The sequence below is a fragment of the Orcinus orca genome, chromosome 6 (genome assembly GCF_937001465.1).
Source record: "Orcinus orca chromosome 6, mOrcOrc1.1, whole genome shotgun sequence".
In the NCBI taxonomy this organism is placed as follows: domain Eukaryota; kingdom Metazoa; phylum Chordata; class Mammalia; order Artiodactyla; family Delphinidae; genus Orcinus; species Orcinus orca.
Window position 1 is genome coordinate 17,726,763 of NC_064564.1, and position 21,966 is coordinate 17,748,728.

General features: G+C 41.7%; 3 protein-coding genes across 11 annotated transcripts in view; 2 read left to right on the forward strand and 1 right to left on the reverse strand.

Moving 5' to 3' along the window:
- Window positions 1-3,200, forward strand: part of KCTD9 (potassium channel tetramerization domain containing 9) — a 53,244-nt gene extending 50,044 nt beyond the window's left edge. For both annotated transcript variants that reach the window (XM_004270675.4, XM_033429783.2), the window contains one exon: window positions 1,734-3,200. In XM_004270675.4, the coding sequence (XP_004270723.1) occupies window positions 1,734-1,850 (117 nt within the window). In that variant the 3' untranslated portion in view covers window positions 1,851-3,200. The remainder of the gene's footprint in view (window positions 1-1,733) is intronic.
- A 5,688-nt stretch (window positions 3,201-8,888) lies between these two features.
- Window positions 8,889-21,966, reverse strand: part of DOCK5 (dedicator of cytokinesis 5) — a 231,344-nt gene continuing 218,266 nt past the window's right edge. For 5 of the 8 annotated variants that reach the window (XM_004270673.4, XM_049710887.1, XM_033429767.2 and 2 more), the window contains 3 exons: window positions 21,381-21,519; window positions 20,314-20,417; window positions 15,414-19,770 (listed from right to left, as the gene is read on the reverse strand). In XM_004270673.4, coding sequence (XP_004270721.1) covers window positions 19,666-19,770; window positions 20,314-20,417; window positions 21,381-21,519 — 348 coding nt within the window. In that variant the 3' untranslated portion in view covers window positions 15,414-19,665. Of the gene's footprint in view, window positions 8,986-9,017; window positions 9,223-11,026; window positions 13,111-13,221; window positions 13,579-13,928; window positions 14,124-15,413; window positions 19,771-20,313; window positions 20,418-21,380; window positions 21,520-21,966 lie in introns of those variants that run through there. The other 3 variants (XR_004483692.2, XR_007477822.1, XR_007477821.1) reach the window with 3 other exon arrangements.
- On the forward strand, window positions 8,894-13,114 carry GNRH1 (gonadotropin releasing hormone 1). Its single transcript, XM_033429601.2, has 3 exons — window positions 8,894-9,046; window positions 10,726-10,821; window positions 13,019-13,114. The coding sequence occupies exons 1-3, from the start codon at window positions 8,894-8,896 to the stop codon at window positions 13,112-13,114; spliced, it is 345 nt and encodes a 114-aa protein (XP_033285492.2).

Sequence of the window (21,966 nt, forward strand, 5' to 3'; positions counted from 1 at the left end):
ACAAAGTAGTTGGCTGGTCAAAGCTGCCAGGTAACATGCCAGCCCAGCTGAAGGGATGCTTTCCTTTCAATTGCTTGTTTAAACAAATTTGAATTCCAGAGTAGGATCCGGTTACCTAAGTTACAGATGCCAGGTTCAGATTTGAAGACTCAATCTGGCATTCAGTCTGAGCTGATTTCATTTCTCCTCTTTTCCTTGGGTCTCCCTCAAGTAGATACATTTGATAGATGCTTTTTTAATCCAGTTGATTGTGGTTTCCTTAAATTTTAATTCCAAACAGAATTTAATTGGGCCAGATTATTTCTTGAACTACTTGAGAAATTGAAATGACATCTGTGTTTGAAATCAGGTTCAGGGAAAGCCTGTTCTAAATCGGCATCATATTTTTTGAATCTCAAATTGAGATTTTCATTCTGTCCAGTCACCTTTTTCATCAGTATTGTCTTGTATGTATCATCTTGATTGGCAGATTTAGCGTGCAGACCCCAGAGCTGTTAATAGGTCTGTATCATCGCTCTCTGGTAGCTCTTTCTGCGACAGTGGGCATGTTCTGTGACCTTGCTGTCAGTCCAGCAACCACCAGCCACCTATGGCTCCTGAGCTTTTAAAATGTGGCCAGTGCCACTGAGAGATGGATTTTTTAATTGAATTTAATTTTAATTCATTTAAACATAAGCTGCCACATGTGGCTGGGACTATCGTGTTGAACAGTACAGCCCGATACAAGAAAACCTGGCATAGACAGGATTGTAGAGACTAGCGCGTCAGCGTTTAGCTTGCTGTTGATTTTTTAAAATGTTTCGCCTTGTTCTCTTGATAGGTCTTAGCAGCGTAGTAGCAGGCCCCATTAACCTTAAAGGCAAAAAGAACCAGCCTAAGACTGAAGGTATAAACCTATTATAAGCACCATTATTTAGTTTTTTATTATGTGTTACTGTCACCCATGATGATGATTGTTTTTCCTTGGTTTGAGTTAGCATGTAGTCAATGCGGTTAAACAGCAAAAAGCTTCTCTTTATCCAGCTGATTGCAAAGACTAATCAGGTTGACTGTTGGGGCAGCTGCTGACAGGTTATGTGCAGTCACCCTTCTCTCTAACCATTGTCCCCACCATCCCCAGGGATGTAGGACTTATCCAAAATCCCTGTCTCATCTGTCACTCCCTGATCTCAAGGGAAATTTGAAAGCAGCTCCCACTTATGGTGGTAGTTACACTGCTGTATACATTTATTGAAACTCATTGAACTGTACACATAATTTGGGGGTTAAAAAGAGGTAATTCCTTGCTCTAAGAGTGTTAGGGTTGAAGGAGAATCTATTATGCGATTTAATGAAGTGAAATCCCTTTCTCTCAGATTTTTTTTACACAGTCTCCCCCACCCCCTCACTCCCATGCCTTGCATTATTATTGTTCATGGATTGTTTAGATACTTTTTACTACATTGGAGTCCATTCTGGATTTTAAATGCCTAAAACACAGAAGGGACATGCTTCATCATTAACTTTTGTTTATACATATTGACAGTGGTCAGCCTGAGCATCAACTAGAGAGAGTAAATACAGAGAGAAGAAAATATGACTTTCTTCTAAAATTTCTGGAAGTTCTCCAGAAATAACTGAGTTTTATTGTACAGGAACATTTTCCTAATATGCCCCAGGAATCACTTTGAGAGGGAACAGATAAGGCCTTAAATCTGTCTATTACTTCCAAGAATATTGTTTTTGTCCTACAGAACTGCGACCTGTCTGGGTGTGACCTTCAAGAAGCCAACCTGAGGGGTTCCAATGTGAAGGGCGCCATCTTTGAAGAGATGCTGACACCACTCCATATGTCACAAAGCGTCAGATGAGAATCCTGGGGATGGAGGAAGATGCCGAAGACGAGAAATGCTCTCCGTATCACTTTTCTTTCTCCACCCACTCAGCTGTCTGGAAGAAATAACACTGGAAGGGAATTAAAAAAAAAAAAGGAGAGGATTATGCTTGTTCTCAGAGGTGCATAAGGGGAAAAAGTGACTTTTTTTCCACATTCTGATTTTAACAGAGAAGCACTCATTTAGTAGATGTAGGGAAGCTAGATTAGATTGCTGCCTTTTGAGTGGAGTTAGGGGGATTTGCCTGGCTTTGTGACCAGGAATAGTATCTATTATATTTGCTTTTCAATAGGCATGATGTGGAAATACCATCTTGGTTTGAAATGCATTTGAAGATTTTAATTTATGAAAAGCACAACATATGCAATTATATTTATTGAATCTTTAGATGCAGTATGGATATTTAAATTGTTAAACTTTATGACAATTTTGAAAAGGTTGTTCAGGTTTATAAATATCAGTAGCTTTAGTGATGCCTCCCCTACTTTAAATACCTGTCACACCGTGTGAATATGGTGAGATCAGACTCCCCAAGGCTTTCAGGTTCATTTTTTTTCTTTAAGAACAAAACATTAGCTAAATTAAAGAAATCCTCTGTTACTGATTGAGACAGAGTGGAAGGCAAGAGATATTGTTGTCCATCATTGTCAGCTTAAGTAACAGTGGAACTTTCCAAATGGAGGAAGGATTTACTTACAGCTACAACTTTTGAATGAGCATTCCTTAGGATTTCATTCTTAGCAAGTTCCACTCAACGCCAGACCAGGCAATTTTATCTATTTACACTGCTAGCCTGGTTTCCTCCTGTAGAGTCAAAACAAGCATAGGAAAATAGTTCTGAACCAAAAAAACCAAGGTGCATAATTAACGTTCATTTAATTCAAATGCTAAATAGTTTAAACAGGGCCAGCTCGGAAATAGGTATTAAATCCCAATCCACTGCGATCAGCTATAAGATACGAATGAATATGGTAAATTCATCTTTTAGAAGTCAACATAATATAATTGCAGCTCAAAACCCTACAACGGGGAATGAGGACTTTTAAACTGACAGTTTGACTACAGCTATCAAAAAACTTAAATGAAAATAAAGGCATTTGACTGGTCCAAGATGTAATACCAATAAGTCAGCACCTGTGGTTCTTATATTTCTGGTTTCTTTTGTTTTAATAAATTTTAGCCTGGCTTTTTTGAGTCATTATCTCTGCAGCAGCAGGGGCAGGGCCTGTACTTCCTTACCAGTAACCGGTGTCCTATGTCTACCCCAAGAGCAGGGATGTTAAGCTGTGTCCATATGGGTTCTGAATTCTGCAGACTCATCGGTTTGAGGCAAGGAATCATTAAAAACCACTTTGTCTCCTTTGGGAGAATGACATGTCTTCAATATTTACGTAGCTTATTCTTCTATACAAACATATGCAAAGCTTTCCTTAACAGTAAAGGGTATATATGCATAGTGGGAGGAGGTCAGACCTTTACAGGTGAAGGAAAGCAACTTCAGAAATGAATTATTTTCTTTGCTTTATTATTTTTACCAAGACAGAGAAGTATTGTATTGAGAGATATCTATTTTCGTAATCAATATGTGCCTAAATTATATTTAATTCACTCTGTACTATATTTTCAATAATTATAGAATGTGTTGTTCATCCACTTAAGGGTACATCTGTAGACATAACCTAAGACTGCAGAAGAATCTGAAAGATCCAAACACAGTATGCTTAGGAAATGCAGATTTTGGATCTAATGTATACTGCATTAATAAACGACGTAAAATGTTGAAAAGGAGTTTCTTGTCTTGCTTTTGAAAATCAGAACTTTCCAAATTTACTTACATTTCTTCAATATTTGTTGAAGACCAGCCCCAAGGGTCTGGGTGGAAAAGGAAGGAAGTGCCGTTAAAGTTATTTCTTTAAGCATGGTTATTTTATGACCCTCCTCTTAAAATCCACCATTCTGACAACACAAAGACATTTCATTAATGCTTAACGAAAGAAAATACTGTCTTCCAATAATTCAATTTTTGTGTTACTCTTTAGCTGATGAACATTATTACCAGCTAGCTTTTATTAGGATGGTTACGTATTGATACATTGCCCCTAAAATGTTCTAGCCTGACAACCAGAAGAAAGAAGTTTAAGAAGGAAGGGAAGTTTCAAAATAGTAAAACTTCCATTGACCCGAGCAATGAAACATGACTGTACATATAGGTTAAAAACACAATTGTTGGAGGAGGGGTGGGGAAGGGCTAGAAAAAGGTTTAAACCTAAATTAGCTAATTATCTACACTGAGAAAATTCAGAACTCATGTAACTGTTTAGAGCAATACATATGCTGTAATATAGTCTAGTCTTTTAACTATAATTTCAAAGCCATTTTAGTAGGAAATATTGTAAATTCATTTTCTTATGAAGTTTACCATCATAAATCAAGACTTGGGGTGTTTTCTCCAACTGTTCATTTCATGAATTGGAAGTAAATCTACCGCAAGTCAACCTTAAATCATCTTTAATATATGAAAAGCCCTAGAATTTTTTTAAATCTCCAAGGAAGTATTATCATCTTTAAAATGTACAACTCTAAAAGCAGTTACATTACTTTTGGTATAAAGTAGCTTATGCAAGGATTAAATTCTCCAAAACCCTTTCACAACCTTAGATATGTCAGCAGGAGTTCATGAGTCCTTCCTGCTGAGATTTTACATTAGGACAAAGAAGGTTTCCATCTGTCACTCAGCAAGATTACTAAACCATTATTGTTACATTTTAATAATTCTGAGGGTTTGTTTTTTTAATGCTAAAAATGGGGCCATTTTCCCTCTAAAGCCATACTTTAAAATTTAGGAAATTTCTAAATTTAGGGGAAAAGTATAACTATAAAATCCAAATATTTAAACCCAATTAACTAAATTCAGCTTCCTGGTAAATCGATCTATCCTTGGAACTGTGAAAAGGATCAAAATTTGTCACCAAACCTCCACATTCCATTCATTGCATATTTATTTGATATCCTATTTGGTGATGCAGAACATAAATTTGGCCTTTGCCCTTGAGATCTAGGACCATGCTAAGGCAGGCTTCAAGGGCGTGAAGCATACTGGATGAATTCACAGACCATGCGGCTGTGTTCATGTAAAAATTTCAAAGCATTTTTCAAAGATTTAATACCAACTAATAGAAATAAGCTACCAGAATGCAGGGATGCTTAACCAGAGATAAGTGATTAACATGACAATAAGGGTCAGACGTCTCAACTCCGCTTTCATTACTCCTAACCAAAGACCACATCTGCTTAAGCAACACTGTTAGAAGCATATCTCTTTCAGCAAACATGTAATCAATTGGACAATTTAAACAAATATCGTTCAAACATAATGGACTCTTGTTGAAAACTAGCCTCTTATTACCTTTACAGTGAGATAAGATTGCACTCCTCCGTGTCAGAATGGCGCTTATATTATTCAGTGTCTAAATGAGATAAAATAATTTAAATGAGATAAAGTCAATCACTTATGTTCTACTTTTTAATGCCCCCTCTATTGGTAATTATACTTTAAAGTTTATCCTCTTCAGAGGATCTGACAACCTCCACAGAGGTGGCTGGGCAAAGCAGGAGTTTATTTGGGTGGAACAATGTTGCTCTTTATGCCAAGATCCTTGCAGATGTAATTATTTCACAGGACACTGGGCAACAACTGACTGGTTTAGCATCCTACTCGAGGAGAAATGCCAATCCCGGCTCTAAAATGAACACATATTCAGTTACTTTTAAACATTTTTCCGCTCAGCAAATGTAACAGGCCTTCCATCCAACTGTACATGAAGGTTTAATTCTGTGTCGGATAAAACATATCTTTGGACAGCGTCTGTGCAATTGTGCTGGGAGATGTTTACTAAGACCTTGAAAATAGTAGGGGAAGAGAATTTAATGGTTTAAATCAAACTGGTTTAAAGCCACCCTAGACTTTCTATGGAGTGGGATCTGACGGCAAAGACTTAAATTTTCTGTAATTTAAGAAACAAGTATTAAAAATTAAAAGTCCACTTCCTTTGGAAAAAAAAAACCAACACATATCTTTGATGCAGAAGTAGAGGAAACATTAGGTCTAATCTGGCTAAAAGGTCCTTACCTTTTATTCATTCATTCACACATTCATTCCAATCTATACTTATTGAATGCTGATTAAATGCTGGGGATTTTTAAATTATTAATTTATTTATTTGGCTGCGCCGGGTCTTAGCTGCGGCCCACGGGATCTTCCTTGCCACATGCGGGATCTAGTTCCCTCACCAGGGATCGAACCCAGCATGGAGTCTTAACCACTGGACCACAAGGGAAGTCCCTAAATGCTGGGATTTATTAACAGATGTTTAAATAAGATGGGATCTTTGACCATCATGAGTTACAGCCCAGGGGTAAATTAGGAAAGACAATCATGGATTCAAATAAATGTAATAAAGAGTAGTGGATCTCTCTCTTTTTTAAATGCTTGTACTGTGTAAATAAAACGTCCGAGGGCTCACTACTGGGGTGAAACATATCTCTGTAAAATTTGGATCATGATGTCCACTTTGCAGGACTGTAATAATGAAGCAGGTTAGTCTCATTCACATGCCAGATTATTTCTCATCTTTGTACTCCCATGACCTTTAGCACAGGGATTTGCATCTTTTAACTCAATAAGTATCTACTGAAATGAGTTGACATGGGCCTAAATCTACTCTAGATGGTTTTGCATTTAGCGGATTCTAACTACAATGTTTCTCCTTACCTTTCTGATGCTGTATAAGGCTTTCAAGAAAGAAGATGTGGTATATATACACGATGGAGTATTACTCGGCCATAAAAAAGAATGAAATAATGCCATTTGCAGCAACATGGATGTACCTAGAGATGATCATACTAAGTGAAGTAAGCCAGGGAAAGACAAACATATGATACTGCTTATAAGTGGAATCTAAAAAAAAAAAAAAAAAGATACAAATGAGCTTATTTACAAAACAGAAATAGAATCACAGACATGGAAAACAAATTTACAGTTACAAAAGGGAAAAGGGAGGGGAGGGATAAATTAGGAGTCTGAGATTAGCAGATACACACTACTATATATAAAATAGATAAACAAGGTCCTACTGTATAGCACAGGGAACTATACTTAATATCTTGTAATAGCCTATAAGGGAAAAGACCTGAAAAATAAGTTACACATATGTGTGTGTGTGTGTGAGAGAGAATCACTTTGCTGTACACCTGAAACTAACAGAACATTGTAACTCAACTGTACTTCAATTTTAAAAACTAAATAAATTAAATAAATAAAAAATAAGTCAAGGAGGAAACCTGGAGGGTAGCAGACTGGGGAATTTTCAAACTCACGCCATCTACTTTGGAGATCCTATATGGGCTTGGAATAGTACCAATAATCACTTATTGCCTATAAATCAGCTCCTTTTAACACATGAGGAATCTAAGAGCTGAGACTAGATCCCAGGCATCCTGACTCAACCTCTACAATTATTGCATGGCCTCCTCCGTGAAAGTTTTTATGTGTGCATTTAACATGACATTCTAAGACAGCTATTTTCCTTGAACTCTTGATATGTCTGTCAGTTTCCTCAAGGGGATCCTACCTAGCTAGATTTTAATTGCTTTGAATTGTGGACTCAGCTATAGTAGTCTTAGCTGAGGTTTTAATGGCCAAGATTTAAGTAAATTTAACAGATACACCAGTGGGTGTTCCAATTACATACAGCATTAAGGGCTTTATGTGAGGCTTAAAAAATATGTACTATTAAAAATAAAATAAAAGTCCACGTGCTGTGCAATTAACCAGCAGGGAGGATTTCAGCATCCTGGAAAAGTTTCATATAAAAAGGAAGCTAGAAAAATGAAAAGTCAGATTCAACACACTCCAAAGGAAGCTTGGGATTTGGGGGGACTCTGCTCTGAGACAGGTAAAATGCTTTGTATTTCTAGCACTGTTTGTAGACTGCATGCTATTGTCTGTCTATAGGGCACTTTATAAGAGCTAGGGTTGGGGTTTCCCTGGTGGCGCAGTGGTTGAGAGTCCGCCTGCCGATGCAGGGGACACGGGTTCGTGCCCCAGTCCGGGAGGATCCCACATGCCGCGGAGCGGCTGGGCCCGTGAGCCATGGCAGCTGAGCCTGCGCATCCGGAGCCTGTGCTCCGCAACGGGAGAGGCCACGGCAGTGAGAGGCCCGTGTACCGAAAAAAAAAAAAAAAAAAAGAGCTAAGGCCACCTGGTGTCTAAAGAAACCTTGGCCTTCCTGATCCTTGTCACCTCCAGCCACAGAGATCCAGACTTTGGGGAATCGAAGCAGCTCATCAACCAATATTTGATTTTGTCTTTGGCCCCTTCCCCACCAGTGAAAATTCCTTTGTGAGAATTCCACATGTAATTCAATAATTCAAGGCTGCCTTGGCCACGGAGGCAGCTGGTGTGGAACCCCGTGCTTTCAAAAGCGTGGACTCCTCTCTCACACTCACAGATGGTCCAGCCAGCGGCAATGTGTGGAAGACTAGAGGACAGATGCTCGGCAAAATGTAATTAGCACCATAGGGTAGCCATTTAATGTCAAGCAACTTATATTAGCCAGAGACTCCTAGTAGGAGCCCCTTTTCGGAGCAGATGGCCCGATTCTCTTTATCTCAGGACTGAAAACCAACCACGGGGCGGGACTGGGGAATATGAAGACAAAAAGTGAATTTGATAAAGGAGGAATCCTGGGGTTTGGATAACCAAATAAATAATACACATTAAAATAGTTTAGTTCTAAAAAAAAAAAAGGTTTAGTTCTAAAAAGCACTCAACATGTGAGTTTAAAGGAGTGATGTTGTCCCCAGTGGCTAGGAAACTCAAGGCAAGCAAGTACCTGCATGTGAAAACCACAGATGACTCCCACTTCCGTCTTCTGCCGGGTTAGTGACACCAGTGTTAGGCTTTTCACCAAAGGAGTCTTGGCTCAACGCAGTCTGGGTCTATTTTTATGGTCACATTGATGTTCCTTAGAATGGAGCCGAGTCCAAAACTTCTAGCTGGACTTATTCTGCTGACTCTCTGTGTGGTGGGCTGCTCCAGCCAGCACTGGTCCTATGGGTTGCGCCCCGGAGGAAAGAGAAATGCTGAAAACGTACTTGATTCTTTCCAAGAGGTAAGTTTCTCTCAGCTTCAAAATGAGACATGGCTTAACGTGATGCAACTGAACGATGCCAACATCCTGCATGCGTCCAACAGTGCTACCGGTTCTTGGCTCCAACCTAGGTATTCCGGGGGTGATAAGGCACTTCCAAAGTCAAGTCCCATTCCTGCTTTCAATTCAGACAGGGACTAATGGGACAAAGAGCAGGAATAATCCCCAGACCAATAAGCAAGCGCAAAGGGGTGTGTCGTACTCTGAGGATATAGATCTGCCAAAGGAATTAGAAACAAGTGGACGGAGCCAAGGTCTCTAGCACAAGATGATTCTTTGGGATTTGGAAAGAAAATCTTAGAATTCTGCCTATTTTTTTTTTTTGTAATTTCATGTTTTAAAAATATCTGTGATATTAGGTCAGCAGTACATTTTTATAACATAAATAAGTATCCTTATCAAGGGTGCATGCTCTACAATTTTTTTTTTTTTAAAGATTTAATTTTATTTATTTTTGGCTGCGTTGGGTCTTCGTTGCTGCGTGCGGGCTTTCTCTAGTGGCATCAAGTGGTCGTTGCGGTGCGTGGGCTTCCCGTTGTGGTGGCTTTTCTTGTTGAGGAGCATTTGCTCTAGGTGCGTGGGCTTCAGTAGTTGTGGCACATGGGCTCAGTAGTTGTGGCGCATGGGCTCAGTAGTTGTGGCGCACGGGCTTAGTTGCTCCACGACATGTGGAATCTTCCCGGACCAGGGCTCGAACCCGTGTCCCCAGCATTGGCAGGTGGATTCTCAACCACTGCGCCACCAGGGAAGTCCCTCCAATTTCTTTTTAATGATATGGGCACTCAAGCAAAGAAATTGGAGGTCCCTAGAGGAGAGGAGTTAGCAAGCTCAAGAAGACAAAATACATTCTGGACAATATGCTGGATTTGATTCCATAGAAATTAGTTTTCAGTGCTAGTACCAGAACTGACACAGGTACTTGGGTTTTTTCATCTATAAAATGTGACTTCTTGGGGCCATGTGAGGATCACATGAGCGAAGCCATATATCTTGGCTGCTTAATCCAAAAAGATGTTAGTGGATAAATGAAAGACAGTTGTTATTGTTTTTTAAGTTAATGGGAAACGAACCAGGCCCTAAAGGATGAATGATTCAGGGCTGGACACTCAATATAGAGCTGAGAATGGGAAACATAGCTAGAGAAACTTAAAACCATTTAGTTTTCACTGAAAAGAAATATCTCATTTTGGAGAAATAATAAAGATAATTTAGTACGAAACAAAGAAGCCCAGAATCTGACATTCCCTCTCCACAGACTATATGTGAAGCAACTCTCTTCTAACTAGCACATATTTAGTAAAAACTTGAAAATGAGATCAACCTTCGTCATAACTATAAGCTCTTGCATTTTTTTGTATACCATCCTGTGACGAGGCTTGAAGGGCTTCATTCTCATCAACTGTAGGGAGACAAATAGCCTCTCTCCTTATTATGGCCCATTTCCTCCAGAACTGCACACCGATCTGTAGAAGTGTCTGACAGCATTTCTATGATCTTTTAAGTCTCCATCCCAAGTCTCAGCGTTCTCAGTCCCACAACCCCCTTGACTTCACTTCCCACACACAGCTTTTGGTGGAAATGGAAAATACCATTTCACGTCTGTATCTCCATCTCCAAGAATCACATTCTTGTTTTTGCAGATAGCCAAAGAGGTTGATCAACCAGCAGGACCTCAGCGCTTTGAGTGCACCGTACACCAGCGCCGTTCTCCACTCAGGGACCTGAGAGGAGCTCTGGTGAGTTACAGGGTTAATAACATGGATGGGCCCTGGGCACCACCACTTTGGTCATCCACTTAGGACAACCATCTCTAGCTACTGCAGGGCTTACCTTCCTGACTGCCTGAATTCCTCTTGTATTGGGCCCTTGCCATTCCATAACACCCCTTTTCAGTGGTTAGACAGTAATAATGATTGGAACACTTTTTCTTTTTTTCTTAAATTGAAATCTCTTTGGGACCTTTATCTATTAATCTCAGCTCTAGCCTATGGGATGACGGACAAAACAAGTTTCTTCCCACTGCTACATGTCAGTTCTTCAAGTATGTTCATCAAACTCTCTAGACTATTCTTCTCTAGACTAATCCACACCTCTCCACTGGATTCTTCAACAGTTCTTGGTATAACACGGTTCTCCCTGGGAAATGTAGAAATCAAAAATGATGCTCTAATTAATTTTCTTTCTCTTTGGAATAAAAACTCCCAAACTAGTAAATTTATAATTCAGAGCCACAGATTTGACTTCCAGTTTTCTGACTGGACAATACTAATTTTCCAAATTCCCACCCGAGATGGAACTCTACTAAACCAACGTAGGTTTTTGATTTAAAAAAATGTATAAAGAGAACTGAATATAGAAATTGAAACCTGAATTCAATTCTGATGTTCTCTGAGCTCCATGGTCCACTTATTTACAGCAGTTAGAAGGCATCACAGTTAATTTTCAGCTATGCCCAGGAGCAGAAAAAGCCTGAATACGTCATATATAAAGATGAGTAATTGTTTTTATTTTCTCCATTGACTTCAATTTCTACACCCATAGGACAGAGAAAAAGTGGACATACTTATTTCCTTTCTTTTTCTAATCCTGTTTACCTCATGATAAAACTAATAGCAAGGAATGAAATTATCCAAACATGACATTAGAAAGACAGAATTGAGGCAAAGACTGGATTCATAACAGATGGATGGGGACTTCCCTGGTGGTCCAGTGCTAAAGAATCTGACTTCCAATGCAGGGGACGTGGGTTCAATCCCTGGTTGGGGAACTAAGATCCCACATGCCTCAGGGCAACTAAGCCCGCGTGTCACAACTATTGAGCTCGCTCGCCTCAACTAGAGCCCGTGGGCTGCAAACTACAGAGCCCACGTGCTCTGGAGCCTGCGCGTCACAACTAGAGAGAGAAAACCCGCACACCACAACTAGAAGCCCACGCGCTGCAACAGAGATCCCATATGCCGCAACTAAGACCCGACTCAGCCATTAAAAAAAAAATACACAGACAAAAGGATCAGACCTTTTTTCACCTCTGTCCTCACATCCTACCTTTAAACTATTAATGTAGATATTATGCTTATTAAACGACTTATAAAGACATGATCTAGCTCTCTAGCATTTTCTAGTGTGCAAAAACAAATGGATCTATTCTTTCTATATCGATATTTCAGAAATTAAAATGTTCAAACATAATGAAACTCAGCTCAGAAAAGCAACATTGATATATTTGCTACTCACATATTTTTCAGGAAAGTCTGATCGAAGAGGAAACTGGGCAGAAGATGTAAATCCACTGGACCAGAAAAATTGACAACACAAGTGTAATTCTGACTTTGAAATCTGTGACCCATTCAATATCTGTAAATTGTGTGAATTTCTGAAATTCTTATGCCAGGTTGCACATGATGAAGTACTGTGTTGGGAATAAAGTGGCATAAATATGAAGTCTTTCTCTAACTCAGAACTCTGGTCGGGGTGGGACAATGTAAGCCCCCAAAGGGGGTCCCCCAAGTGTGTCGACAGGGGGCAGAGGACAGGAGAGATAACACAAAGGGACCGTTATTGTTGACTAAAGGAATCTCATGGCTCACTTCCACCACCACCAACCTGCACCCTGAACCCACAGGACAATTGGTCCCTGGCCAATACTGAGTCAATCCAGTTTTCTATGGGGTGGTAGCTTTCTCTTTGACCATACCCTACAGAAGCAAGATAGGGCCATGGCCAAAGCTTCCCCCCCCAGATTGTCTCTAATCTCTTTGAAAGTCAACCGGAACCTGAGACAGGGCTTGTGGAAAGGAGGCCTCGTCCAATGCTCCTTCCGGCTCCACGTGGTCCCTCCAAGGTCATCAGAGCCAGCGGTGCACACTGAGGTTTGGACCAAGGCCTAAAAATAATAGCATCCACCTGTCTGAGCTTTTTGGTATTTCTCTTAAGAAACATGGATTGCAGTCAGCTGAAGACAGGATTCAGGCGTTCCTGTTTCCTCTGGTCAAACAGCATGGCCACCGCTCATTCTCCAGCATGGGCTAGATAGATGCATAAATATTTTCATTAACGCTTGTACCGGCCTTGGAAAGTAGATATTGTCTTCCCTTTAAAATGAGGAAACCAGAGCTCCGAGAGTTTACGAGACCCACCTGGTTCTGCTGGGTTCCAAGGTCAAGTGCTCCTGTATTGCACTATGATGACAGCCAATGAGCTTGGACTTGGAAGCCCAGTTATTTGGTTACTGGGGCTCATGTGTCAACTTAGTTTTCCCGGTGACCATTTCTCCATGAGGTCCCAGACACTATGACACTAGCTTTCTCATTTATTCTCATAATTCCCCAGTGGCTATGAGGCCATTTGAAAAACCCAAATCTCAGATAACTTGCCTGATGTCACAGCAACAAATTGTGCCTCTATTTGCACGGCAAAGGTCTAAGCCTTTTTTCCTCTTTTAATCAGAAAGATGGAGCCTCCTTCCACCTCTTCAAAAAAGGGCAGGACTTGTGCTAAGGAATTGGAACAGAGGTCAGAAACATTCCACAGGAGAGAAAACCCTTACTTTTTAAAGCATATACTTACTACCATACAACAGATTTCCCAAGTATCTCCTACTGAGGAATCTCTAAAACTGAATCAAAGAACTACCTCAATTTCATTTTAATAAAATTAAGCAGTGATGTGGTTTACAATCTACCTTATGTTTCTTTATGGAACAAAAGGCAAACCTGCATTATTTCATTAATCAATACTTACAAGGCAGAATAAGGGGCTTAAAGTCGCCACTCAGGAACTATTTCTGTTTTTATAAAAACAATCTTTGCGTTAGTTAACACATTACAAGAGGAAGGCCACACACCCATTTATCTAATACATCCTGTTGGGAACATCAGCTTTCCTTCACCAGAGTGTGTCTTTGGGACAATTTCTTCGGAGGTAGCTGTGGGCCTCTCTGACTGGGATGTAAAGATGATACTCATTCAGCTCCCCGATGCTGAGGTTAGAGGCTTGGGATGAACATGTTGAGTATTTGATTCTCAAATGGCTCAAGTGACTAAGGGGAAGGAGAGAAAATGACCACTTTATTAAAATTATAAACACTTTCCTGAATCTGAATAACTTCTAAGTAGTCCGAAACATTTCCAAATAAAAAAAGGGGAAACATAGCTTCAAAAAAAGTCTGGCAGCCTTTCAAAATAAAGGATGGGGAAACATACCAAATGATACATTTTAATGAGACGAGTTCTCAAACGTAGATGGCTTTAAATGATCAAGTAACAGAAAGAACGGCTTGAAGATAGACCATTTTTAGCAAAAGTTTTAGAAGTTGTAGTATCCTCAAGGTGACTGGAAGAAAAGCTAAGAATCACTGCACAAGATAACAGCACGTACACATCTTGACAGCGGAAGATGCTCTAAGGTAGTATTTCTCAATAGGGACACAAGATTCAAAAAGATTCCCCAGGTTTATTGACTCAGAGTCTCTCTCTGGGGTCCAAGCCATTTGCATTTTTAATAAGCATTCTGGTGATTCTTATGTACACAGACAGTGCAGCATCATTGCTCTGAAAGGCAATAAATTGCACATGTTTTAAAGTACTAGGACACGTTCTTTAAAATAAAAAAAAAAATCTATGCATCAACCCAGGACTTAAGACAGTGGTGTTATTCTAACCGGAGTGAGGCTGCCCCCTCTTTCCAATCTGACTCACCACCAGCAGGGAGTTTAAGAAAAGCACCTTGAACACTGATTTGCTAAAGCTGTTATTTCCTCTAAGGCAATGGTTCTCAACCTTGGCCTGACATTGGGATAACATGGAGAGATTGAAAAGAAATACTAATGCCTGGGTCCCACTCCCTTCCCTCGGAAATTCTGATCTAATTGGTCTGGGATGTGGCCTCTTCCCGGGTCCAACCTACTTTGTTGAACTTGGTTTGAGAATCCGTTCCCATCCTTTCAATGTAAGTTATTTGATATACCTTTTAACCTCTTTATTTCCCTTTAACTCTGCCTAATTATCCGTGGTGAATGAGTGAAGAAATAGGACTTATTTTATACTTATTTAATACTAATCGTATTAAATAAATTGTTGTAAACAAAATCAGCTCAGATGCCAAGGGATGAACGGGGTGTGGGTGGAGGTAAAGTAAAAACCAAATCGTTTGCGGTTTTTATTGCTTCCAGGCAAAGATGACTCTATGATCCCACAGAACAAGTTTAAACAAATAGGACCAGTAATGAAATGAGACCAGAAGAGATGGTGGGTGTGATGTGTCAATGAGGAAAAATCCGGGAATGAGTTCATTAATATAAGGGTAATAATCAAGTAAATACACAATAAACTTTAAAATACAGTTTCATTTTTAATTTAAAAAATAAATAACAGCAAATGTGAACAAAATTCTTCTACTTCAACGCACGTCTTCTTAACCGTTCATGTTTGAAATCCGACTAGTTTACAACATCAAGGCAACGGAGCTTTTGACAAAGTTTGGGTGAACAACTCACACAATTTCACTACTGGATGAATCTGGGCAGCACATAAAGGAGACGAGCCTTGGCCAGACTGCAGGAGTCAGCCTGAAGTCATCAACTTGAAAGGAAAACCTTTTCCTTTTGTAGATTAGAACTGATGGTTCCATTCTCAACCCACCCAAAGAGCAACTTACCTTTTCCAATTTCATTTCAGAATCCCACTTAGTCATGGAGTATGGACCTAAAAGCCTTTGAAGAGAAACTTAGGTTTCTTCTGACTCTCTTTTTCATTCACTTGGAATAAAAGCTAGGGCTAAAAGGATTCTAAAAATCATGTAACCTCAGATATATATGATTTCATGAGGAAACTGAGGTCCGGGGACTGACTACAAATTGACCTGCCGAAAGGTACACCCTTCACGGTCTTGTCTTGTGTTGATGGTGGGGTTTTCCTCCCCTTTTCATTATAGCTGAGAAGTGAGAGGAAGGGAAGTACATATTGAAGGGCCTTCTAAATACCTTTTATAAAATGACAGCATGACACGAGGGAAACTTCTGTGGGGCTGGGAGTAGCCTGTGGATCTGAGAGGCGGTGACATGGGTAGACACTACTGTAAAAGTGCATCCACCTAATCACTAAGATTTGTGCCCTTAACACTATGTAAGTTATGTCTTAATTTTTTTGGCTGTGCCCTGTGGCTTGCGGGATCTTAGTTCCCTGACCAGGGATCGAACCTGTGCCCCCTGCAGTGGAAGTGCGGAGTCTTAACCACTGGTCCACCAGGGAAGTCCCAGTTATGTCTTAATTTTAAAACAAGAAATCACCCCACGATCTGGGGGCAAGCAGAGGGGCGGGACCCTTGAAGCTTGGGAAGAGTTAGCCATGAGAGATTGTTACCTCAGATCCTGCTTTATCGCTGGTTTTTGCCTTAGGGATCTGAGGGTGGCAGTTGTTTCTAAGGGGTCTGACAGGGGAAAATGACTGTAATTCTGGAATCGAGGCATGAAGGTGGAGGTGGGGGAGGGAACCCATGGCCCAGCAGCCCGATTTAGGGTTTCCCTTTCCTCTAACCCCACTCTCTTGCCAATCCAACGGCACACCGCAGTCCTTATATCCCGGGGCTGTTCCCTTAGAACACACTGGATCGCCACAGCCTGGGGGTCTAGGAAGGTGCCTGGCATTCAGTAAGAGCTTAATATATGTTGAACGAAAACAATTCTTGAAAAAAAAAAATCTCAAAGCAAGACAAGTCACCAGGACAGAGAGGAAAAAAAAGGATTAAAAAAAAAAAATCCCATAAACCAACATCCACAAAAGTTGTGACAATTTGGGGGTTACTTCAATACTTCACAGGTCTTATCAAGGAATATAAAGACCAGTTGTTTCTTTTTTTATGCCCTGCCCCTCATCTCTCCTACATTTAAGGTAATCCTAAGGCATTTCTTTGCAGTTTTCCTCTTTGACTTCAGGACAGACATTCCTTAGGATCTTTTGTCAAATATAACTCTTTCTGACCTAATAGTTTCCCAAGGAGATGAACTGTCCAGTGTCCCCTGTGACCTACTATTCACAACATTACCTGGAATCCTTTGTACTCAGGCAGGAGAGATCTAGGATTTCCATGGATGTGGAAAGGGAATCCTATGGGAAAATGTTACGTTAAAAAAGGGAAGATATTTGGGCACCGGTGTATCCGATGTCCCCAGCCTCTGACCAAAGACCAGGCTCACAACTCATCCCTACAGCTCGGAAGGGACAGGCTTCAGGTTTGTTTCTTCTGTGACCTAGTTTACGTCCTTCTGTTTTAACGGCAGCCTGGAAAGCAGGGTGAAACCCACGAATCCCCTCCAGCCAGTCTGCCCAGCAACTTCTCAGAAGCTGCTCCAGGCACCATGTCAGCCCTGCAGACATTGTCCCTTCCTGCTCTTTTCTTACCACTTAAAATCCCCTCCAGGTCTTTTTTTTTTTTTTTTTTGGCCGAGCTGCACCGCATGTGGGATCTTAGTTCCCCGACCAGGGATCGAACCCACACCCCCTGCACTGGAAGCATGGAGTCTTAACCACTGGACTGACAGGGAAGTCCCCCACTCCAGGTCTTATTAACACTTTGTCTCTAGTCATACATAATTATATAAGAGGCCACCTTTTGGAAAGGGACTGTTGCGTGCAGAACTAACTTGCACCCACCTTCCAAATTATCTTTGAAAAAAAAAAGGAACATCAATCATGCTCGTGGAGAGTTCCAGATCTTACCCAGGCCCGGCAGAGACAAGAAAGGCACATTTCGTGAGGACTTACTTCACGTATTTGGTCTCACTTGAACCCCAAGGCAGCTTGCATGGTAGGGATGGTTCCCACTTTGAAAGGTGAAGACATGAAAACTCAAGACAATTTCAAAGAATTTGGGGGAGTTTGCAAAGCTGAGAGAGCACATAGCTGGGTTGATTCAAACCCCAACAGGCTACTTCCAGAGCCTGGGTTTCTTCCCATTTCGTCACACTGAAGGTGCTCCTGCGTGGAGCGAAGGAAAGAACGCGGCACTTTTAAATACGCACACTCATGTCTTGAGTAACCCTGGACACATCTCAGAGGTTTTTACTTCCCTGACCCTGTGATGAATTCACATGGCTCTCCTAAAAGGGGTGAGACCGACACACGAAGACGCAAGGCAAGCAAACCCAAATTCTCAGCCGTGAAATCTCTCTCTCTTTCTTGTCTACCTCGAAGGAAAGGGGACCTGGCCAGGCTGTGGAAGAGCCCCCCGTGAGCATACCCACAGGTTGACCCAGGGCATCCGCAGTGAAAAAGGTTTCTATTTTGCCATAAACACCCAAACAGTATAGAAACATCTGGGACATTTCCACTGTTGTCCCAACTAGGGGTAGGGATTGAAGAATTTGTCAGGGCTGTCTTCTAGAGACATTATCTGGGTATAACCTCAATGCACAAGCTGGGTTCTTAGAAAGAATCTGTAGTAGGATTTTCTGTGTTTAGCCTCAATTTCCTTATCTACAAAATGAGGGGGGGAGGGTGTCTCTATGAGCTTTAAGGCCCTTCCAGCTCAAAAGGTCTATAACTTTGTGTGGCTATTTGTGTATCTGGTGGTAATATTTGATCTTCTGAAGCACCCCACACTTTCTCTTCTGAAAAGAGGATTGACATGAGTACCATGAACATGTCATCAAATTAATTCCACAATCAAGAGGAATAAATAATCAAAGCGAGATATTGCACTGTATTCTCCAAGGTAAAATCAGGTTGCAGACAGGGGCTGCCGAGCCATTCCAATGGGATGTGGAAGAGAAGCAGTTCAATCCGGACTTCTAAGTCCCTTATATCCAGTGATTTGAGCTCAGAGGAGGTAACAGGACAAGAAACTGTGTGCAAAAGACAGAGCCTCAGGAGTCCATGGTAGGAAGGAGTGACTGCCATGCAGTTAGGACCATTAGTCGGGAGTGTGAGGGAACTCCTGGCGCGGGGCCGGGGGAAGGAGGGAAGCTTTTCCATGTCACAGATGGGTGGGGGGACACAGGTGCTCAGGGCTCACGACTGAGTCCATGTTCTTTCGATAATGATAGCCATTCATACTTGAAAGCAGCCGATTTCCATTAAAAAGATGTTCTTTTCCACAGAGGAGACACAGGAGACCTCAGAAAGATAGATGATTCCAGCTACCAAAGTACTTGATGTTGGTCTCTTCCAATATGTTGTATGGAACAAGGTATGTCCACGTGAGAAAACTACGTCTTAAGCACAGCTTTTCAGAAGCAAAGCAAAAAATTCCTCCAAGGAATAGGTTACTGGGGTTTTCCCACCACCACTGATGAAGTTATCCAGGCTTTCGTAGACCCCAGTGGCACTGTGCTAGAGGCTGAAATGTAATAATGGTGAGGGAGAAACACGGGGCACGGCCGATTCCGGGATTCCTCATGGACTGGAGGAGATATGGCGTGGCCTCGGGCATCGATCAAAGAAAAGCTTTCTAAAGAATGAAACCAGTTTTGAGCAGGTGAACCTCAACCCCAGATGAGGAGAGGCAGCCAGCAGGGGACCCATGAGGACACTGCCTCCGCGAGGCCAGCTCCCAGGCATCAGAGTTCCAGAGAGAGGACAAGATCCTTACTGGGATCCAGGTTCAGAAGAAAGGATGCCCGACTTCCGAGCTTTTGGAGGTGGAGGGGGCGGGGCTTTGGCTTCTCTTAGGACAGGCAGTGGGGCTGCAATCTGGTGGAGCAGACATACGAAAGGAGAAATGAGTCTTACCTTTCTTCCTAATTCTGCCTTCTACTCCACATTTCCAACATTCTGCGTTAGCTTCTCACTGATCTGAGTTTATCTACACAGCCTTTGCCAGGTGAAAAGGGAAATTAGACTGACTTAATCTCCCCCTTTCCCTTGCATTAATCAGATATACACTAACACTGCTATATCCCCAATACTTGGCGTATATATAGTAGGGACTCAATAAATTTGTGTTGAATGAATGAAGGAAACCCATCAGAGGCCCCTTCCAGAATGACTGTCACTCACTCAGAAGAAGTAAACTCCTCAGGTGTGAACGAGAACTCACTTCTCAGGTCTCCTTGCGTATTGTTCCTTCCCATTGAAAATTCCCCTCTCTTTATGGTTTCAGGAAGGAACCAAGAATCGATTAGAGGGACAAATTGATGGGAAAACCTGCCTACTAAAAATCTTGGGAAATCCAATGCCACATTCCCATGAGCGGTAGGCTCTCTGTGGCCCCAACGTCTGCCATCACCCCCCTACCTCTGTGGAGTTCCTCTGGCTGCTCTCGTAGGGCTTGCTTTTGGGTGGAGGGGGAGGTGGGACTGTAGCCATCATCAGCCCGTCTGTCTGCAAAGATGGAGAGCCTGGAAATGACATAAAGTAGAGGAAGGCAGAGAGAAAAATTCACCAAGGGATCTCATGACACTTCTGCTGGCCACGGTAACACCTAAACCCACCTGGTCAAGCAAATCGCTACGGTCACATTCTACAGTTTCTGCGGACAGAATGAAGAAGACCTCTGACGCCTTGGGATAGATATAGCACCTTTCATTTATCTGAAAGCTTCACCAGAAGTTCTTAAGCAAAAATCTCACTTTTTTTGTTGAAGGTTTTTACTCTTAAGCTGGAGATGAGACTCTTTTCTAGAACTTAGGGTATTACTTTGTTCTCTGATATATCCCAAGTCCTTAGAAAAAGCATCTATCACATACTAGGTAGTCAATAAATATTGGTTACATTGAACTGTCATAGTTTTATCATTTAAAGGGTGTAATATCCACTTCCTCCAGGAAAACTTGTCTGATTATCTCTGACACTCGGCTGACTACTGTCTCCCATTTGATGCGAAGATCTACCCCTCCATCACCCCTTTGTACTAAGCGGTCCTTGTAATTCTTCTCAGGCTTTGTGTATTGCTGAGTCCCCAAGCCTGACTGTAAGTAGTCTATTGAATGGGTCTATTTCTTGTCCTTATTTTGGACCCTTCTCCATATAAAGTACACAGCTATCTGCCCAACAGTTTCCAAAGTTCCTCCCTTCCTGTCTAGTACTAGTCCGGATCTACCTCATTTATACCATCACAGCTGGAAAAGGGGCAGTGAGACCCTGTGGCCCCCTGGGTAGAAAACTTTAATGAGTATTAGCAACCTAAGGATTCCTTGCCAAACCCTAATCTAATTGAATTATACCCACTACCACTGAATTGAACCTACCTGACGACCATCTCATACACCTTGTGGCTATCTCGGTTAAAAATGGCCCAGATGCATCAACATACACCATCCTCTAGTAAAATGAATGGAAGGGGTGTCTACAGGAAGACTTACTCAGGGTCCTGGTCGCTTTAGGAGTGAGCGGGGGTGGGCTCAGGGGTGTTGACTGAGGCGGGGAAGAGCCATGAAACGGTGTCAGCCGATTGTCCGACAGCTGGAGACTCTTTGGCCTTTGTGCTTTTCTGGCTGGGCTCTAGCAGCGGGGGTGGGGAGAAACACAGCAAAACATTCTCACGGTGAGGCACGCTGGGCTCATCCATGTTCAGAACAACCTTATCAGCAGAGCCAAAACCGTTAAAGGGCAAAAATTCCAGGAGCCCTTTCTAAGCTTACCGCACCGGCACGCTGGGGGGACCAGGGCAGAGACGCTAACGGGATCACCGGACCATAGACTATTTTCTGGCCGGCCACAGACTTGATTTTAATCACAGTTGGACTGTGCCATTTAGGTCGGAGATGAGCCACCCTGATTCTCAGGGAGAGCAGGTCCTGCCACACTTAACAACTTGATGTGGCTTATGGGAGAATCAAGTACCTTTTATTTTTTTCAGCTAAAAGAAGGGAAGCGACAATGTTTGGATGGAGTCATGGACCATAGTGGCGAGAACCACAACTCCAGCCATTAATCCACGGGTTTATA

Bases quoted from the DNA above. Each gene is read 5' to 3' on its own strand.
- GNRH1 (XM_033429601.2), top strand. From the start codon at position 8,894: ATGTTCCTTAGAATGGAGCCGAGTCCAAAACTTCTAGCTGGACTTATT. The intron at 9,047-10,725 runs GTAAGTTTCTCT...TTGTTTTTGCAG, and splicing joins TACTTGATTCTTTCCAAGAG to ATAGCCAAAGAGGTTGATCA. The intron at 10,822-13,018 runs GTGAGTTACAGG...ATTTCTCTTAAG, and splicing joins GGGACCTGAGAGGAGCTCTG to AAACATGGATTGCAGTCAGC.